This window comes from Colias croceus, chromosome 4, assembly GCF_905220415.1.
Source record: "Colias croceus chromosome 4, ilColCroc2.1".
Taxonomy (NCBI): Eukaryota; Metazoa; Arthropoda; class Insecta; order Lepidoptera; family Pieridae; genus Colias; species Colias croceus.
The window spans coordinates 9707476-9728221 of record NC_059540.1 but is presented as its reverse complement, the minus strand read 5'-3'; the positions used below and the strand labels follow the sequence as shown (position 1 = coordinate 9728221).

Sequence of the window (20746 nt, the reverse complement as noted above, 5' to 3'; positions counted from 1 at the left end):
AAGTGCCATAGTCACTTGGGCAATCTCCTTTGAAGGGAAGTTCATTTAGAAATTGTAAATAGAGCTCCTCATTGTATTGCACAATGAGGACATCACTTCGAAAATCTGCTATGAATACAAAATGTATGGGAAATAAAATGTATGAAAGCGTTTAATGTAACATTTTTGGATATTTCTCCTTTTATTTATAAAAAAATATTATGGCTATTTTACTCATTAGGTTAAGTACTTTCGATATCAGTTTAAAGTTTTTTGGTATCTGCAATAGTTACGGAATAATCGCTTGTGCACACTTAACGATTACACCCTGTATATAGGTCGTATAACGCCATCACTTTCCCAAACTGGAAATAATATTGCTTTAAGACATGGTACGGGGGCTGTTTATGTAATTAGGAAGATGCTTTACTTTCGCTGTAAGCAAAACATACTGATATAACGTAGCATTTTTTTGGAGCCGACGGAAACTTATCGGAGATGAATAGATGGGTGTTACGTGTGAGTATAATTACTATTAAATCTCATTAGACATTATGATTAATAGTCGGGTTGTTTTGTGGTACGTTCTAATATTAGCAAGATTGTCGTTTACGATTTTTAAAGTTAAGTACCTACCTAAATATGATTCAAAAAAATTTCTTATATAAAGTTAAGTTCCTAAATATAATTGTTATAAACGTAAGCTTGTTATAAAAGAGGCTTAATTGTTGTTGGCATAAGTCTGTAATAGACAATGTAATATTAAGTTTGCAACACTGTATCTTGAATCTGTATGTCTATGTCCGTTTCCTTTTACTAATGTACTACCACGCCATATCTTGCTCTGTGCGCCATATTGTAAAAGTCGATATGAAATAAAACTTCACATTATCAAAAGTATTCGCTGTTTTTATTCAACTACAGGTTATGGGCCCAGGCACATACACCTGCTTGTTGTAGATTGGCGTGAGTTGCGACAGCGGAAAGTCTTCGAGAAGGAAAGTGAGGTTATCTCGCGGCGGCGTGCTTGGCTTGGGCGGGCACTGATTATCGAAGAATCGTCGAAATATACTTGTTCCTAGTTGGGAAAGGACAAGGTCGGAATGGAGGGCAACAGTAATAACAACGCCAATGTCATGAAGTTGGAAGGAGCCAGAAATTGGAATATTTGGAAATTTCAAACAACAGTGCAGCTGCGGGGCCTTGGTTGGTTGGACATATTGGAGGGAAAAAGGGTGAAGCCTGAAGTCGCCAGTGAAATACCGGCATGGGAAACAAAAGATGCCAAGGTACAAAGTTTTCTCGTTACACGGATGTCGGAGGAGGCTATGTTACATATAATAACGTGTACAACTTCTGCTGAGATGTGGCGTAAACTTCAAAGCGTTTATGAACAAAAGACTGAGACGAGTGTGCATATTATACAGCAGAGATTCTTCCAATACAGGTTTGAAAAGGGAATGGATATGTCCGTATTTTTGTCAAAAATACAAGAAATGCAGAATACACTGAAACAGATGGGTGAAGAAATATCAGATAGATTTGTAATTACTAAAGTATTAATGTCGTTGCCAGAAGAATATAAACATTTCGTTTCGGCTTGGGAGTCGGCGCCGGATAATAAACAAACCTACGATAATTTAGTGGCAAGGTTGTTGATTGAAGAGGAGAGGTTGAAAGACAGAAAGGAATTGCCCGTGCAATCAGCATCGTCTGCGGCTTTCATTGCAAGAGGATCTGATAAAAAGGACATTAAGTGCTATAAGTGTAATAACAAAGGACATTTTCAAAGTGAGTGCCGTAATAAACAAAACAAATCAGAAAATGATAACAAACGAGGTAAAAAGTGTTTTTATTGCAAGAAAATAGGTCATTTAAAAAGTGAATGCTGGTTTAGAAAGAATAAAGACAAAGACAAGAGTGACAATAATAACGCGTTTGTAACCCAGAGTGCCAGTGGACTCTTTCAAAAGGCACAGTGGATAGTGGACACAGGTGCTAGTAACCATATGTGTTATGATCGTGAGTTATTTACGACATATACTCCATCAACATCGGACACCTTTGTTACTGTAGGGAACGGTAACTTATGTAGTGTGCATGGTTCTGGACAGATAGTGCTGCAAGTAAACAATGGCGAAAAATGGATTGATACAACCATAGACTGTGTGCTATTCGTACCGGAATTGAAAACAAACCTGCTATCTGTCAAATGTGTCACAGACAGGGGTTACGTCATGGTTACTAATGAGAACACTTGCAAATTTTTAAAACAAAACAAAGTATGTGCAATATCATATCGTAATCAAGATATGTATTTATTAGAAGTACGTTACAAACATGTTACAGCAAACATGGCTATGGTGCAATCTAGCTTAAATGAATGGCACGAAAAACTAGCACATCAAAACATACAACATGTGAAGAAAGTACTAGCGCAGAATAATATTAAAGCTTCTGATAACTTTGTTGACAACTGCAAGGGATGTTTAGAGGGCAAATCACATCGCCTGCCTTTTTCTATAAGTCAGACGACTACTTCAAGAGTATGTGAATTAATCCATGCGGATGTATGCGGCCCGATGGAGGAGGCTTCCATTGGAGGAGCCAAGTATTTTCTTCTGCTGAAAGATGATTTTTCAAGTTACAGAACAATCTATTTTTTGAAAGGAAAATATGAAGTCAAAGCTTATGTTGAGAAGTTTATAAAAATATGTGAAAATATGACAGGAAATAAAATTTTATATTTTCGGAGTGATAATGGTTTGGAGTTTATTAATAAAGACATGAAGGAAATGTTTGCCCAGTTTGGAATTGTACATCAGACAACAGTAACATACACTCCAGAGCAAAACGGAAAAGCTGAGCGTGAAAATAGAACATTGGTGGAAACAGCTCGATCTTTATTGTACGCCAAGGGATTGCCAAAGAAACTATGGGCTGAGGCGATAAATACTGGATGTTTTGTACTTAACCGAACAGGACTGAGTACTAATAAAGTGAAAACTCCATATGAGGTTTGGACAGGCAAAAGTTATAACATACATGATTTAAAGATCTTCGGAAACCCCGTATTTGTCCATATCCCGAAAGAAAAGAGAACTAAATGGGACTCAAAAGGTGAAAGTGGAATTATGGTTGGCTATGGAGAGGACACAAAAGGATACAGAATATTCTTTGAGAAAAACAATACCGTTCAAATAAAAAGAGATGTGATATTTTTAAAATGCTCAAAAGAAATTGATTATAATATAGTATTGAACGATGAACAAGAAAAGGGAGAAATGCCAAGCCAAAATGTGGAATTGCAATTACCAGAGGAAGAATCAAGTGCTTCAAGTTCTGAAGATTGTGATGATGATAGTGTTTATGAACCAGCTAATAGTGAGGACTGCACTGATGATGACACAGAGGTCTCAGAGCCACAGAGAAGGGAACCTAGTCAGCGTAAGAAAAAGCGAACATCATTCTACACATGCAATAATGTAGTTTTGTTAAATGAGGATGAGCCGAGAACGTACCAAGAAGCTATGAGGCATGAAAATGCATCAGAATGGCAAAAAGCGATGCAAACAGAGCTGAACACTCTAGCAGAAAATAGGACATGGGAATTTTGTCAGAAGCCTGATGATTGTAAGGTAATTTCTAGTAAATGGGTATTCAAAATTAAGTATATTAATGGGGTAAAGCAATACAAGGCCAGATTAGTAGCTAGGGGATTTGAGCAAAACAATGATATTGATTATAATGACATTTATGCACCAGTGGCAAAGTTAACCACATTTAGATTGTTTGTATCTGTTGCTACTTTGTTAAAATTACCAATCCATCAAATGGATGTCACTGGGGCATTTCTGTATGGTGAAATTAAGGATAATGTGTACTTACAGCTACCAGAAGGAGCATTTAATAGTAATAATAATGTTGTTAAATTACATAAGTCTTTATATGGCCTTAAGAAGTCTCCTAAACACTGGAATGACAAGTTTAACTCAGTAATGACACAGGAAAATTTTGTAAAATCTAAAGCTGATTCGTGTCTTTATGTAAAGAGCAATGATAAATGTAAAATTTATGTACTACTGTATGTTGATGATATTTTGACATTTGGTACAGATGAAACTAGTGTAAATGAGTTTAAAAGTATGTTGTGTAAAAAATTTAGAATGAAGACTTTAGGTTTCATATCTGATTTTATTGGTATTAATGTTAAACAAAATTTAGAGACAGGTGTAACTGAGTTATCACAAAAGGAATATTTATTAAATGTTTTGAAGCGTTTTCATATGGAAAATTGTAAGCCTGTATCATCTCCTATCGATCAAAATTTTGTATTCAGTCAGAACTGTGACGAAAAGTCAGATAAAGGTATAGAAAACTTATGTAGACAAATAATAGGATGTCTCATGTATGCAGCATGTGGTACAAGGCCTGATTTATGTATAAATAATATGTTATTGTCATCATTGAAGAGAGTGCTAAGATATATAAGACATACTTTAGATTATAAACTTGTTTACAAATGTAATAATAATGGTAAACTCATAGGTTATTGTGATGCTAACTGGGGTGGAGATTTAGTTGATAGGAAATCCACCACTGGTTTCTGTTTCATGTTTAATAATTGTTTAGTCTCTTGGTGCTCCAAGAAACAATGTTCAGTAAGCCTTTCTTCAACTGAATCCGAATATATCTCTATGAGTATGGCTGGAGGTGAGGCGTGTTGGCTAATAAACATATTGAAAGATCTTTTTCCTAATGTAAATATGTGTCCTGTTACTATTATGTGTGACAATCAGTCCGCTATTAAGGTAGCCAGTACTGAATGTATTAAAAGACTAAAACATATTGATATACGTTACCATTATGTTAGAGAGTTAATTAATAAAGGAAAGATTGTTGTTAAATATGTTAAGACTGAGGATCAGTTGGCAGATGCCTTAACTAAGCCTGTAAATGCTTTGTTATTATTAAAATTTGTTAATATTAGTATGTGTAACATAAGAGAGTAACTTTTAGTTGAGAGTAATTAATATTACATTGAAGGGGGGTGTTGGCATAAGTCTGTAATAGACAATGTAATATTAAGTTTGCAACACTGTATCTTGAATCTGTATGTCTATGTCCGTTTCCTTTTACTAATGTACTACCACGCCATATCTTGCTCTGTGCGCCATATTGTAAAAGTCGATATGAAATAAAACTTCACATTATCAAAAGTATTCGCTGTTTTTATTCAACTACAATTGTTTTCGTTTTATTGCAGAAATGAACCCGTGCAAAGTCAGGACGAGCGGCAATATAATATAAGTTTAATGACTTCTGTCTGGATGCATTCCCTGGGATCCGAATAAATTGATCCACGTCAGAGCGATACCCCAAAGTATTTTCACCTTTCATCGATCTGTACGCTATCATTATTAGCATTTAATATCATACAAGATTACAGACGAAAAAAGCCAGTCTGTTACGTGTTACGTCTTTAAAGTTAAACAAAAAAAAACACAAAATGGCTAAGCTAAGATGTAATTTAGTTTTAACATTTGGGGAAAAAATCAAATTTTTGTAGAGAAACCAAAACATGAGGAAATAGGGGACGGAAATATCTACGGTTCCAGCCGTGTCCCCAGACGAGACATGATGACAAGAAGGTGCATGCGAGCGAAGTCACGAGCGAAAAGCGAAAAGCGAAAAGTATTTTCCTATTAGTTCGTTTCATATTTCGTATTATTTAAATGTAACTTCTCACTTGACTGACGTGGGAAAGTAGCCGAGATGTTCGATAAAGGCACAATGCACGTGACTCGATTCATAATACACAATACAGTATTGACCACTGCAGTTCACGCTCTTGCAAATAAACGTATTCATAACAATAGTATGAATGTATGTTTATTGTGCTGGTTATTACCAGTATTACTTTAAAATTAATTTACTATACAATGTTATAAATTTATAAAGAATAGATACTATACAATGTTATTCAGTAAGTTTTTATCGTGTTTCCTTTTATAGCATAGGCGTGCACTAAGAAGATATTTATGGAACAAAATCCTTAAGGGGTAAAAAGGGAAGTGCGGTAGTTTGAAATTCCGTTAGTTTACAGCTAAACCACCATACCAAGTCCATTACTGAAAGCTGGTCATAAATAATTAACATACATATTAACAAGATTCCTTTAACAGTATCACCAACAATCCTTCTAAGCATCTCCAGGAAGTAAGATGGCATCGATAGCCGATCTAATTCCTTGCCAGTCTCATCGTTCCAGGAACACGACTAGAGCTCATGCTTTACAGGACAAGGCTAATTATATCCGTGGCTCCGCATTCCCAACATACGTACTCCTGTCTACAAGCCGCGCCTGACGATTTATATCATCTGAAGGGAACACGATGTATTCAGTTACAGCGTGTCCTTTTTTATTGATCAAAATAGATGAGAAATGTGAATGAAGTGGTGAAAGATATGGCATTTGTTGTGAACTGATAGGTGTTTAAAACAAATCATTTGTTACGAATAAGAAAAAGTCCAGACGTTAGAGTTTATTATATAGACACGTTTTTATTGCGGTACAAAACAAGTTTTGTGGATTTTATAAGTGTAAGCAAAATAATCTCACGATTGATTTTAATTCTATTTATCTCTAAACACGTCCCTATAAAGGCAAGTTCCGTTCTATTTCAATACAAGAACAATCCCCAGATTCAACAACACAATAGGAGATTGTGCGCATTCCTAGAGCGTCACATGCCGACTAATCATGAAACATCCACAGTTCTACCATAGTATAAAGAGACAAGTAGGCCGACTCCCGGCGTTTAGGCCCGCACTGTACCTAAACTCGCGAGACGCAGGGTTATCACGTCTTGTGACATTGATATTGCACGCCTCATAAGCGAAGCGTTGAGGTGGGTACTACTGTCACTTCGCGCAAAACATCTGATTTTTCAAACTTAAAATGTCTTTATGTACCATACATTGCACTTGTAAGATAATACATACACACAAATATTAAGAAAAAACACTATTTTTAACATTCATGATATTTTTGATGTCATTTTTGTTATTTAAACTAGTTAAAAAACAGTTTAAAAAAGTTCTGTCTTGGACGTCCGTGTGTCTGTATGTGCGGAGGATTTTTTTGTTAACACGATAGCGACCGAAATACTTTACTAATCGAGTCTTTTTTTTTCTCTTACGCTTGAGTATGCTTAGGAATAGAACCCTTTCATTTTTCAGGGTCTGATTCGATGTGGTTTAATTGTTATTAAATAAACAAAAAAAATATCGACTGTTCTCCATAATTTTAGTATATCTATATATATATTCTTTATTTTTTTTTATTTATAGTGTACTCAAAATTCACCATTATAAACTCGATTCTTTATACTATAAGCCAAGGTTTAAAAAAATAAGTTGGTAGTCAGTCCCTTAAACCTGCGCAGTTTCACATCTAGGTGGGGCCACAAGAAAAATAGCTCAATTATTACGGTACCGCTTTCTTTACTTTTCCAACTGTTTTATTTTATTTCTTTTTTATATTTATAGTGTACTCTTTATAAATAATCAATTTTATTGTAAAGGATGAGATTATGAGGCGTGCACTTTTGGATTTTCCAAACTATTTTAAATTATATAAACAAACATCGACAGCTCACAGCAATGGCGCGGCCCAACCACGGCCCTCACGAGAACGGTCCATGAGAAGGAACCGAGCGTCGTTGTGTGCGTGCGTCAAGCTTGCGTACTTACATGAACAGGGGGGCCCGGGCGTGGCCAAGCGCTCCGCGTACATACAAACGGCGTGATATACCTTTGTTCAAAGATAACTTACTTTTCTCTTTATACTATGGTTCTACTAACTATTGCAGTTGCAACATAGTTGGTATCGCAATAGCTCAATCGAACATCGATCGAGAACAATCGTAGCTTTTCAAGTATTCCCTAACGGCGAAAGCGACAATGAATATTTAGCCAAAGGAAAGTGTTTTTGTATTCCGTAAAAGAGCCGATTACCCATTAGTGTATACAAAAAATCCTGATATAGTTAGTTACGGAGAATTTTAATCGAAAAAAGAAATCAAAATGCTAAATTGAATTGTATGGATGTCACACATGTATGGAATGTAGTACATAGTTAGTTTAAACGACGAATTATTATTATAAGATATGAAAGTTGATTCTGCCTGTGGCATGCCTATGTGTTTTATAACTTTTTACGCCAGAACCATTGAACTTATTTATACGTACCTTGATGTACAAATTGAAGAAACCTTACAGCAGGATATGGGATACAACTTTGAAGGGTGTGAAATAGGTGTCGTTAATTTGTATTATGTATATTGTTAGAAAAGAGGGGGAAAAAAGATAAACAGATTAATGGCATTATATATAGGTATATAAACTGATTTACATTCGCGTGTATGTGATTTACGTGAATTACGGCTTCTGTATCGATTAACTATGTAAGTACATTGTATAACCAAGGATAAAACGTACACAATAAATTTCGCAAAACATTTGTATTCGAAGAGATGTCCCAAACATAATGTTTGTAAATTATTAACCATTTTATGGAATAGCTTACAATTCTGTGAGATGGATGTTAGTACATAACATTTACATATTATATAACTATAATCTCTATAATCTACATTCTACATGTACCTACCACACTTTGTTTCATATTTATTTTCATTGTTGTATTTCAGCTAAACCAGTATCTATATTAAAATTGGAGCCTTCAGATAACACATTTATTTATTAAATTGTGGCAATTTTTACCCACAATTTATAGAAAACGAAAAAAAAACAAATAATTATTTATCCGACTTATACATCTTACCTAAAGCTTTTCCAATATTCCATTTGGTTCGAGAAGTGCTCTACCCGCGAGCGTCTTAACTTCAGCGAAACAAAAGCAATCGAAGCCTTGAAAAGATCTAGTATAACAGAGTTATAGTGCAAAATGTCACCGCACAATGGATCACTGAACTTCTAAATACGATATTTTCTAACAATACGTTATAAAAGCTATATCGCTATGGGAAGGCGCGTAAAGGCCGCGACAAAGGTTAATAGGTTCCTTCCTTGTATGCACTGGTATGAGTTATGATTTTTTTTTTTCATATATGGTTATAATAATCTAATATTACTCGAGATATTTTTAATTAACGTGATTATTGTTATGGAACCTTCACAGTCTTAGTTTGCAATACTAATTGGATAATGACGCAAATAGCACATGGTGCACTGCCATGAAGAGTTTGTACTGCAAATTTATCTTTCATTTATTTTTTTTATGATAAAGCTGTTGTTTGTTTGTTTGCTTGAAGGCGCAATTAATCTCCGGAACCACGGGTAGGATTTGAAAAATTATTTCAATGTTATGACGTAAGGCAGGCAATATTCCTATTGGTCCTACTGCTTCTGCAGGGGCCGTATTATGACCTCTTATTGCCATTCAGTTATAGTTATGTGGGTAAAACCGCAAAGCACAACTAGCCAGTTTGTTTTTAAAAAGGATTTATAATGCGTTTTGATTTTAATGATCATTTCATATTCCCTGCCATACATTATTGTATTTGGAGTTTGCATGAACAGTAGGCGATAAATATCAACCTACACAAGACATATACATACATCAGAACAATGGAAACAAGAGAAAGTTAGGAGGACGTATGGTAAAGAGTAAAGACCTAAAATTTATGTTAATATATTCGAAATTTATTATAATAATGTCTTCAATATTTTTGAATTTATTTCTAAGGATATTTATCACAATTTCCGATAAAAGAACAATTCTCGAAATAATCTTACGTTTTTTATCACAATTAATATAAATTATAAATCTATACACAATTAATTAGCATGGCTACAAAATTTAAGACTCTTTGACACAGTTTAAATGTTTGTTATGAATTAAAGATGCACTAACGGGGATTTCTTAATTATTCAAATATTTTCACATAAGATAATAATAACTTTACCGAAATGGTAATGACGTATATTATAATTAGAATTTAAATCAGTACTTTTTTTACTATCTTCATAATTATACCTTATACCTAGTCCAAATTATTTCTGTTAAAAAACAATCAATATTATAATTTTTTTCTGCTGTTATTGAATTTTCCACAAAATTTTGCGAAGATCCTTGCAAAAAATAGGGTAGTACATGTTAAAAATTTAAATATGAACTGGCAATTTTAACGGAATTTTAGCACCGCGCTAACGTTTCCGTGTTGCAACTATGCCGAGTTAATTAAAGCTTCGGCCTGAAATAGATCTAATAAGCGTGTCTTTGTTTTTTACCAACTAAAACTAAAAACAAGAAGATCTCAAGAGCCTGTCTTGTGGCATCTCGTCAGTCACCACGCGTGTGTAATGTGCCATGAAATCGCTTCCACTCATGCGATGTATTGCTTATTTCGGTGTCGTAAACATTTATAGGCGACTTTTTGGGGTACTTTTTATCTCGTTATGAATATTGCTTCGCGTAATGTAGTTACGGTGGACGTGACGAAAGTTATACAGGTATATACCTATTTCTATTTATACACTCGTTGTAAATATTATTTGGGCGCGTGTTATAATTTACAGTTACCGTAAAAAAAATATTTTTCTATAGGTAGGTATTCAAAAGAAATAAATACCTACTAGTTTTTGGGAGTTCCAAATATCAAAATCGGATGGGGTGACCAAATTATGCTGGGAAATATGATGTTGGGGACACCTCAACTAAAATATGTATTTGACAAAGCCATTTCTGAAAATTTTTTTTAAACAATAACATCCTAGGTTTGTACCTAGCACGTTATTATTTTTAGTATATAATATATATGTTTGTACATAGCTTGATTATTGTCCTAAGCAAATCTATATCCTACAGCTAAATAAATGCTCATATTTCCAAGATTTTCTTTCCTAATTCAACTCATCTCAAATGGCTTGACCAAATATAAAGACTCTTTTCTGTTTAAATTCATTAGGTCTGTGGATTGGTTGTTAATTATTGTTTATATCCTTTGGTACCTACCTTCTCACTAAATTAAGCTAATATTAAATTTAAAGTTTCATCATGGTGGAGATAATGAATTTAAAAAATTTTAAATAGGTATATAACACATTACCCTATAAAGAAATGCTGTTATGTATCCGTGTAAATATGAGCATTAAGCAATGAGCATACATTATAATTATAAATATATTATAGAGATTGCTGTGTAAGTAGCAATAAGGCCACTAATGTGCAAAAATGTTTGTACCTTATTAAATTGAACTATATTTCCTATATTGTTTTGTACAATAAAGTATTATAAATAAATAAATTATTTGGCATATTAAGTAGGTACTTACTAAGGTCGCATACTAAGGTTTCTACTATATGTAATCATATATGATATAACATTAACAGTTGCTTCAAAATTTATTGATGAACTTTAATTTCATTTCTCTGCAGCCTTTATTTTAATTGAGGTACTTATTTAAAAATACCATGGTAGGTATTAAAAATTCGACTGATCCATTATTGAGTGTTTCCAAATACCTAATCCTTAAGATTTATTATTATAAGTTTATTTTATATAATATAATTATATCAACAATAACGAAATGCAATTTACAATTGATAATACATATTATGTTATAAACGATTCCTATATATTAATAATAAACCGGGATGCTTTTTAAAAAGGAGCTGAGTGATATTTTATAAAACCTCGTAAATAATTTATATATGAAGCACCAATATTGTTTTTAATAAAAACATGCAATATAAATAAAAAAATAACTTACCTTCATACGAGAATCGAGATTTACTTTCATACGTTTCGATCACAATTTATAAAAATTACTGCTTTGGACATTCAATTATATTTAATAACCAATTTATACACACAATATTAGATATAGTTTAATAAATATTTTATACTGTTTTCATTCACAATTTTCACAAAAACAATATTCTAAAATCAAACAAACAAGCCAAGCAACCACAGAGCAAGTAATATAGGAGCAACGGCTTCATAGACGAAGACAGAAACGTGACACAAGAAACGTGACAGAAACCAGAAATTGGCATTTGGCGAATTTGATTTGGCGCTTGGCAGCAACTTGGCAGTCGGCCAACAGTCGGCGCGCGGTCGGTAGTTGTAAACGTAGTGGTTATATCCTCTTTGGGTAGTTGGTCGGTAGGTATTCGGTTGACACTTGACTGTTCTCCTAAAGACCAAAGACAACATATGATTCCAACCACAGATCGTAGATCTGTGATTCCAACTCTTGTTCCAACTTGATTCCAGATTCTATGATACAGATCTAAATTATTAAACTCATGATAAATCTTGTGTTTTTTACACATTTATTTAAAAGTCAATAATGACCAAGGTTTATTAATAATCCCTCAGTTGTTGCGAAAACATTGAAAATAGTGTATGTACTACATGAAGTACTAGGTATTTAAAATTTACCAAATCAACTATTTTAACCAATTCAATCACTTCTCATACGGCTTAAAATATACAATTATTATATGTTAATTACAATAAAACAATGTTAAATTAAGAATTAACATGTAGAATATAACATATTGTATTGTATAATATTATGGATGATCATTTATGCCTCCTCCACACTACTCGCGAAGTTGAACGAGGTTAGACGAATAGAATAATGTAGAGAGGCACTTCGGCTTACTTCGTCCAACTTTACCTCGCCTCGACCGACTTCCGTTTGTTGTCGGTTTTTGCGCCCGAGTCAAAGGGCACGAAGTTACCTGAAGTTCGTTCTGAATATGAACGTATGCGTTCCTCGCGAAGTTGAACGAGTGTGTAGTGTAGCACCGCGGACTTCAGTCAACTTCGGCCGAGTACTTCGCCGAGGAACTTCGCGAGTAGTGTGGAGGAGGCATAATATATCATCCTACTTTGAAGACACATGCAAAATATAAATGCTAATTTTCTTAAATAACATTGTGATGTAATATTTTCTGCGCTTAATATTGTGACTGTGTATATAAATAAAATTATGTTCATTGTTGAAGTGAAAACTTCTTTAGCGGCGTTGAGCACTTTTTCTGTAATGGGCATAAAATCTTAAACTCGCGTCAGGACACGTGACGATCGAAAAAGCGTTAGAGCCAGCGCGCACGAGCAACTTTGTCTCCGCAACTATTTTGTCTCTCCCACCCTGTGCTCCCACCCATGGGCTAGTATGAAAGTGCGCACACGTAGCGACGCAACTCCCCATACAAATTGATGGGAGAGACAAAATAGTTGCGGAGACAAAGTTGCTCGTGCGCGCTGGCTCTAAGACGTAATGGAGAGAACTCAACGTTAATAATCAAGTTTTCACTTCTGCCAGCACTCCCGGAGTGCAACCCGTCTTTTTTTACCGTGTTGCAGGCACGGATACTTTGGTTACAGGTTACCTACCATAGACTTTAAACATAATATACTAGAGACAGGTTACTATCTATATTCTATACTGTATGTATTACTTACTCTGTGGCTCTGAATAACGAATCATACTCTATGGTTACTGTCAAATCACAAATTTCACCCCTGTGTTTCACCCTCAATAATTTGTCAATCAAATTATTTATCAAAAAATACCTAAAAATAATTTAATTTGAAAAGCTGCTTAATTCATCCTTTATTTTATGTAATTTAATGATCTTCGTAATTCTTATCGTTCAACAAGGGAAATATGTTTTAAAAATATTACTGAAATCGTTCTCTAGAATGGAACCAGATTCAACAACCTATGATGCTTCAAATTCATCAAAAGATGTTTCTTTTCCGTTTTGTGTGGGACAATGGTGAATATGATATTATTTATAGCCACAATAATTTTCTTTAATTAAGTATATTCATTATTTATACATTTAACTTTGTGTATTACAGCAATCTCTCACTATACAAAGACTTTGTCAGTGGAGAAAAGAACACAGAGTTACAATTAATTGAGCGGTTACAAGCATTTGGATTACTTCCAAAAACCATACAGTGTCTGGAAAACAAACCAACATGTAAAGTTATGTATAAATCTGCGAGGGTTGTGGACAGGTAAATTATGTTTGACTTTTTTATTTCATTTCATAAATTTTATGAAATTTAAATGATATTTGAATTTTGTACATTAAAAATTGTTTACTGTCAATGACATAAGTATTTGTTTTTCTCACATAATTCCTTGCACAGCAACTTACTAAGGGGGTAATAGGATAAAGAACTAAGTCTGACAGTTATTTAATATCTTGTAGCTATTCATATTCTAGCTGTGTGTATTCTAAATCATGTTGTGATGTTTGAAATACTTTATTAATAACTCACGCCTCGGAACCACAGACACAATAGAAAATCTATTGTGTCGTGGACCGATGGGGCCGCTTGGGGCTCAATGGGTTACGTACCACTTTACTATTTTCAGAGTGCAATGGATATGCGAGGGATGCAAGAAGAAGCAGCCAATCAGAATAGGGTCTTTCTTCTACAGGCTACAGTGTTCTATAGTGCAGGCTCTGCAGATGACACTCGCTTGGTGTGAAGACGCAGATGTGCATGTGGCAGCTGAGTTTTTTGGTATTATTTTTGTTTTTTTTTTGTGATTTTGAATATTGAAATATACTCACACTGAAGTTTATTTAAATATTTTATGCTCAGATATCTGTAGTAATTAATAATTATAGGGATGTTTTAAACATCACTTAAAATACAAAAATTGTAAGGATTCAGAGTGGATGTAGTTCATTATACAAATTAATAATATTTTAATTTATAGATTAAACAATAGTTATTTTATAATATTTAATTCTTTAATGTATTACATGCTGGCAAAATTAGTATTGAGGTGAGTATCCAACATTGTAAATAACTTCATAATGCATTCACATTAATTATTCATTAGTTTTTTGTAGATTTCTGATTTCATATTTTCCCCATATTCATCATTTCGTTATAAAATAACACATAATATATAGTATCATATACCTGACATTTATGCTGAGCCAAGGCCTATTCGTAGAACACTGTTCACATTGAATGTATCCGTTTCTTTTTATATACTGTGTGTTTTGTTTCTGTTAATTGATTTTATGTTTTGTGTTTGTTTTATGTATATTTTCTTGTGTTCTATGAATAAACATGTTATCTATCAATCTAAATTATTATTTTTTTGTCCTCAAAACTCCTCAGTTAAAACTTAAACTGCAGGAGTTGCATTATACTGTATACATTGATTAGTTTGTAATTCCAAAAGTTTATTTGTATATTTCTTAATTTACTAAGCACATGTCCAATGCATATTTTAGTTAATTATGTTTTGATATGTACCACTAGCAGGTACGCGCAACTTGTATAGAGCTTTTGATGGGAATATGATGTAAAACCAATCTGTCTAGCCTACAGAAAAAAAAAACCACATAATCGTTAGATAGCACTGTGAAAGAAACAAACATATAATATGTATATTATAACAAACTTATACATAAATTTCCCATTCATAATATTATATCTATTGAACAGTACAGATATATTATCATCTATTTTAGACGTGAAACCACGCGTCGCAGTAGCAATATATGACAAGTTAGATGAGCTTGCGGCATCAGAGTTAACCAGCGCCAAGCTGGGTGGTGAAGATGCAGTGGTGTTATCGGAGATGTACCCAGATTGCTTGAATAGACTGTCTCCAGATACTACTGACCAGGCACACGTACATCAGATATTAATGATGGCGGATACTAAGGTATTAAATAATTATTTTTATAGCATTTAGATACTTAAATACGCTCATGATCGATAAGACGGCCTACTGTACCTTAACCTCTTGTGCTGTGTTTTGTCTTTCTGTCAATTTCATCTGTGTGTACAATAAAGAGTTTTTAATTATTATTATACTAAGGTATGTATTAGATATTTAGTATGGCATTCAAATGCTAAATAAATGCGAAATTTGAAAAAAAATCGGGCGGGCTCTGAGGTAAGGTGTCTCCCCGGTTTGGCGAATGACGCTGGTTGGAATCCCGTCTCGTGTTATTAAATAATGTGAAAAAGTCGTAGTTATTAAGGGCGGCCGTACACGCACCGGAAGCAGTTGATACCGACGGTTTGAAGCCGCGACCGCGCGGTGAACTATAGACGTTCATTTCACTGCCGTAAACACTCGAGCCGTCGCGACCGCTTCAAGCCGTCAACTGCGCAGTTTGTAGCGACAGCTCGAGCAGTCCGTTCCGCTCTAAGAGTTACAAATTGATAATATATAACTATGATGAGAAGAAGAATTTTGTCCAAATATACTTTCTAATTGGAATTTATTTTTCAGCACATACCAACGCATTATAGGCTCCATGTTATGAAGAATCACTTGAAGAAAATAACAAACAGTGGCAATGAAGAGGTAAGACAATTCTTTAATAAGAAACATAATTTTGGCGCAATAATGTGGTATTTAATTATTGTGTTAATAAATTTTACGTAATTTGGGACAAAGATCAAAATAATGCTTAAATTATTATTATTATTTTCGTCATTGTATCAAAATGGTGGGTAGTGTATAAATGAAACTGGAGAAGTTAGTTAAGGTGTTATATCATATTTTTTCAAATACATTTTACATGATTTTTGTTTTGAGCTTCTAAAGTTTGAGGTAAAAAATATTAGTGTGATTTTTATTTAAAACTCATTTCTTGTCAAATCATCAAATTATCTTGTTTTAGTGTCTTCCAGAAGAAATAGAAAGTACATTATCAAGAGTGACGGATAATAATTCATTATTAGTGAGTGGAAATAACATACCATTAGTTGATAGTACAGTCTCTATTGCGCAGTTGATTCAGCATTGTGATGTGGAGATGCAGCATTTTTGTAAGTTTATCTTTTTATATTTTATTTATTTAATGCACCTTCAAAGCAAAATTGTCACTAAATACAAATTTTATTGAATTAAAAGAAACTTCTTTGTATGTAATGCTGTTTTGTTTGAGTTATATTCTGACTAATATGTAAAAAAACTGTATATATAGGTTACCAACACAACATTTGATATTTAAAAAACACGATTAAGTTGGCATGATTCAACTATAGTGAGTGAAAAAGAGGCAACTGAAGTAAAATGTGGCTAGTTAGCCACATTCCAACGTGCCATTCCTGGAGAACTTATAATGTTACTTATGATATCACTGTCTGCATTATGTGTCCCTGCTATCTTCTAATAATCTTAAAATCATAATATTGCTAATACATCAACATTACTTCATTTATTTATTCTTGATAAATTATTATAATTAAAAACAACCTTTACAATGAAAATGTATTTCTTTGTTTCAGTGAGCAGTCGCATATGGAGTCAGGCGATAACTCTGTGCAATGCCTCCCGTGACCTCTGTAATTCAGGTCCATCATTACACTGTGCTACCACTGTACAAAGATACTTGGATACTTCTTTATATCGACTGCAGTATGGCGACGGTTTCTACGAACACATGTTGAAAATAATTGCCAATAGATTCACGGATAAGTATGAGATTTGTAAAGAGGAGTGAAGTTGAGAAGTGCAGAAATAAACCCTAATGTTAATGGGGTAAGGTTGATATTACGTACTGTAGTTTTGTCTATATAATTATGCAGTTTGTTAAACATGTTTCATCATCTGTAAGGGAAAAATTGTACCAGGATCAATTTGATCAGAGTTTTCATAACTTAGATAATTATTTCTGAAGATTTAGACCCATTGTCTGTGATAAAGCTAGCTGCCTTGAACACAAGTTGAAAATTGTATGTAGGTTTATAAAAAAAAAAGATATTTTTATAGGTTGTTAGTGACTTTCAATCTGATTGTCAATATTATTGATTACCTAAGATTGATATTTAGAGATATTGTTTAAGTTTATTAGAGTTAGTTAATCCAATAAATGTTAATGGTATTCGCGCAATTTTATGCTTTAATGTGAATGGGGTAAGGTTGATATTGTCTTAATACATTGTTAATTACAGTATAAGTTTTTGGTACAATGATAATATAATCCTACAAAAGAAAAATATTCTTTTATCACAATATTTTAATAATTTAATTTAGGTAGATAGTTATTCTGTTTACTGTTAAGGTCCTATGTGATAAAAAATATGTATTTTATATATTACATACACTTTTTTTTCATCGACAATAACAAAATCAACCTTACCTTTTAAAATCGCATAACTTTGTATTATTTTAGTGATATGGGGTTTGTATTCTCATTATGAGACTGAAACACGTTGTAACTTTAATTATTTATTGCCACATTCACACTTATAAATTAGAACATGATTCACAGAGAAAAATGATTATAGTGAAACAAGGTTAAAACAACAGTGAAAATAAACCGTCCTTTTTAAACTCCAGACGTTACAGACGTCAGAGATAATGTTGCTACTATGGAAAACATATAAATAAGAAACGCCACACCACCCCCCTACGAAGAAAATAAAAGTATACAGATAAAAACATTACAAAATAATATATGATATGTGGCGTCGTAAGGGCTTCTGCGTTCTTCTGCTTGTATAACAAGTTCCCCCGGTAAACGGAGAGATTCGCCATAAACAAGTTCTGCGGAAGAAACATTTAGGTCCTCTTTGAGCGCGGACCTCATGCCTAGGAGTACCACCGGTAATGCCTTACTCCATGTTTGAGCATGGCACATAAGCGCACTCTTCAGTTGTCTGTGCATTCTTTCCACCATTCCTTAGAATATGAATATGAGAGGGGACCAATTATATCAATATGAATACTGCGGAATCTGCCAGATGGGTTTTTAAAAGGTACCAAGGGTGAGTGAATATGTCTCGTCACCTTAGATCGCTGGCATTTTAAACAGGTTTGATGCGGCAATCCCTATTAATGTGCGGCACTACATACCGCTCTGTTACAAAACGTGTGGTAACTTTGATACCCGGATGGCTGAGATTATGCAACCGATCGAAAGTAGGTTTTCTGAACGGTAAAGTAAGATACGGTCGAAGACGACCTGTTGATGTATCGCATAATACGGAAATATTAGTTCCAAGGACTATAATCTTTTTTAGTTTTAAGGAGGAGGATGTCAGTTGAAAGAATTGCCTTCAACTCCTCATCACCTTCTTGTGAAGCAGCTAATGTTTGGTAAGCATCCTCTAAGGAAATAGTCTCTATTCGAGACATGGCGTCTGCGACTACATTATCTGCGCTCTTTAAACAAATAGATATTCCAACTTGATTTATTTATTACACAAAATTAAGGATATCTATAGGTATTCAGGATTATCATTTAAGAGCTGCATTATCATCGACTTGCATACCTACTTAGGTAAGTTTTCAGTAGGACAGGAACACTTTTATAATGTTCTAAATCTGGCAAGTTTCTCCAATCCGCTCCGAAGTGTTTTTCAAGTAACTTTGCAACATCATGCAATATTTCCCTTTTGGGCTGTTCCTGTACCAACTCAAGACGTTTTTTGGTGTCTGAAACATAACGATTGTAGGAGTCCCTTTTTAAAAGTATTTCTGGCAAAACAGTTTATACTTTAAACTTTTTTTTACCGCAGCGAAAATACTATATTTTCTCTTCTTCTCATTATAATATGAACTGTATGGCTTAGGTTGGTGTATGTTGGTTCTCGGTTTGTAATTATTTGATTTTGTTGCTTGGTGAATGTTTGCTTGGTCAGGACACTTTCTCGGGTCTCAGCTGTAGACGTCTCAATTGCCTTCGCAATCTTAATTAAGTCATCGACCTTAGTACATGAGATTTCTTGTAATAATCTCTCTTTGATTTCTGCATTCCGAAGATCTCTTATGTATTGCACTCGCAGATGAGTTTCGAATGTACTGTGTTGACAGCTTGCACATTTAAAGTTACATTTTCCCCCTAGTTCTTTTAAACCAGCAACATAGTTTGAAATATTTTCACATTCATATTGTTGTCTTAAACAAAATTTGTGCTGATGGGCTACTTAACCAGGTTCAGGGGCTATATGATTTTTCAATAACTTTATCACGTCATCATATGATTTGGTTTTCGGAGACTATTCTGTAGAACTTTGTAGTATTTAGGGCCGATGCAGTTCAGAAAATTCTGTGATTTAGTGTTGACATTTGTAACCCCTTCTAGGTTAATATAATTTTCTAACCGTTGCAAAAACGAGGCGAAACTTTCGTTGTTTTTGTCGTATGCTTGTAATGTAATTCCACTCGCCGATTTATATCTGTATTTTGTAATTGTTGTTGTAATTGTACTTGTACTTAAAGTCCTCGAATGGTCTCCACCATTCGGGATAATACTTGACCTAATTGTTGTTCCCCTTTGCGTACTACAAATATACTGTACATGAGGGAAAAAAGGAGGTTTTGAAGCGGGTTATTACGGGATGTGGAAACCTTGGAACAAAGGAGAAGGTATATTAGGAGCACATGGGTCAATGTACGCACACACGATGTACTCGGGACTTCACTTGGTTTTACCCCTTGAATTTCCACTTTACGTCGCCAATCTGTAATGTATGTAGAATTGTACAACGGAAAGCACCTTAATATTATATGTATTTTATTACTTGATGTCGAGGTCGAAATGCATGTAATAATTAATGTAACAAGTAATCAAAAGACAAAAGATGTCTCTTAGTTATTGTTTTCCGCTAGGTGGCGCTGTAGGTACGATTGTTGCTGTCAGTGTCTAGCCTAGGCGCCAACAAACATTAAAATGATGTTCAATTCTATCCGGCACAATTCTAGCAATAGATTTTCCACG

General features: G+C 33.9%; 2 protein-coding genes across 3 annotated transcripts in view; one reads left to right on the top strand and one right to left on the bottom strand.

Moving 5' to 3' along the window:
- Positions 1-11921, bottom strand: part of LOC123690924 — a 53638-nt gene extending 41717 nt beyond the window's left edge. Inside the window, exon 1 of one of the 2 annotated variants that reach the window (XM_045635075.1) lies at positions 11779-11921. The gene's annotated coding sequence lies outside the window, so the exon portion shown is untranslated. Of the gene's footprint in view, positions 1-8827; positions 8913-11778 lie in introns of those variants that run through there. The other variant, XM_045635076.1, reaches the window with a different exon arrangement.
- Positions 11922-13584: 1663 nt separating this feature from the next.
- Positions 13585-19843, top strand: LOC123690879. Its single transcript, XM_045634990.1, has 7 exons — positions 13585-13801; positions 13887-14048; positions 14413-14564; positions 15533-15729; positions 16306-16380; positions 16700-16847; positions 17310-19843. The coding sequence occupies exons 1-7, from the start codon at positions 13653-13655 to the stop codon at positions 17522-17524; spliced, it is 1098 nt and encodes a 365-aa protein (XP_045490946.1). The 5' UTR covers positions 13585-13652; the 3' UTR covers positions 17525-19843.
- Positions 19844-20746: the final 903 nt, after the last annotated feature.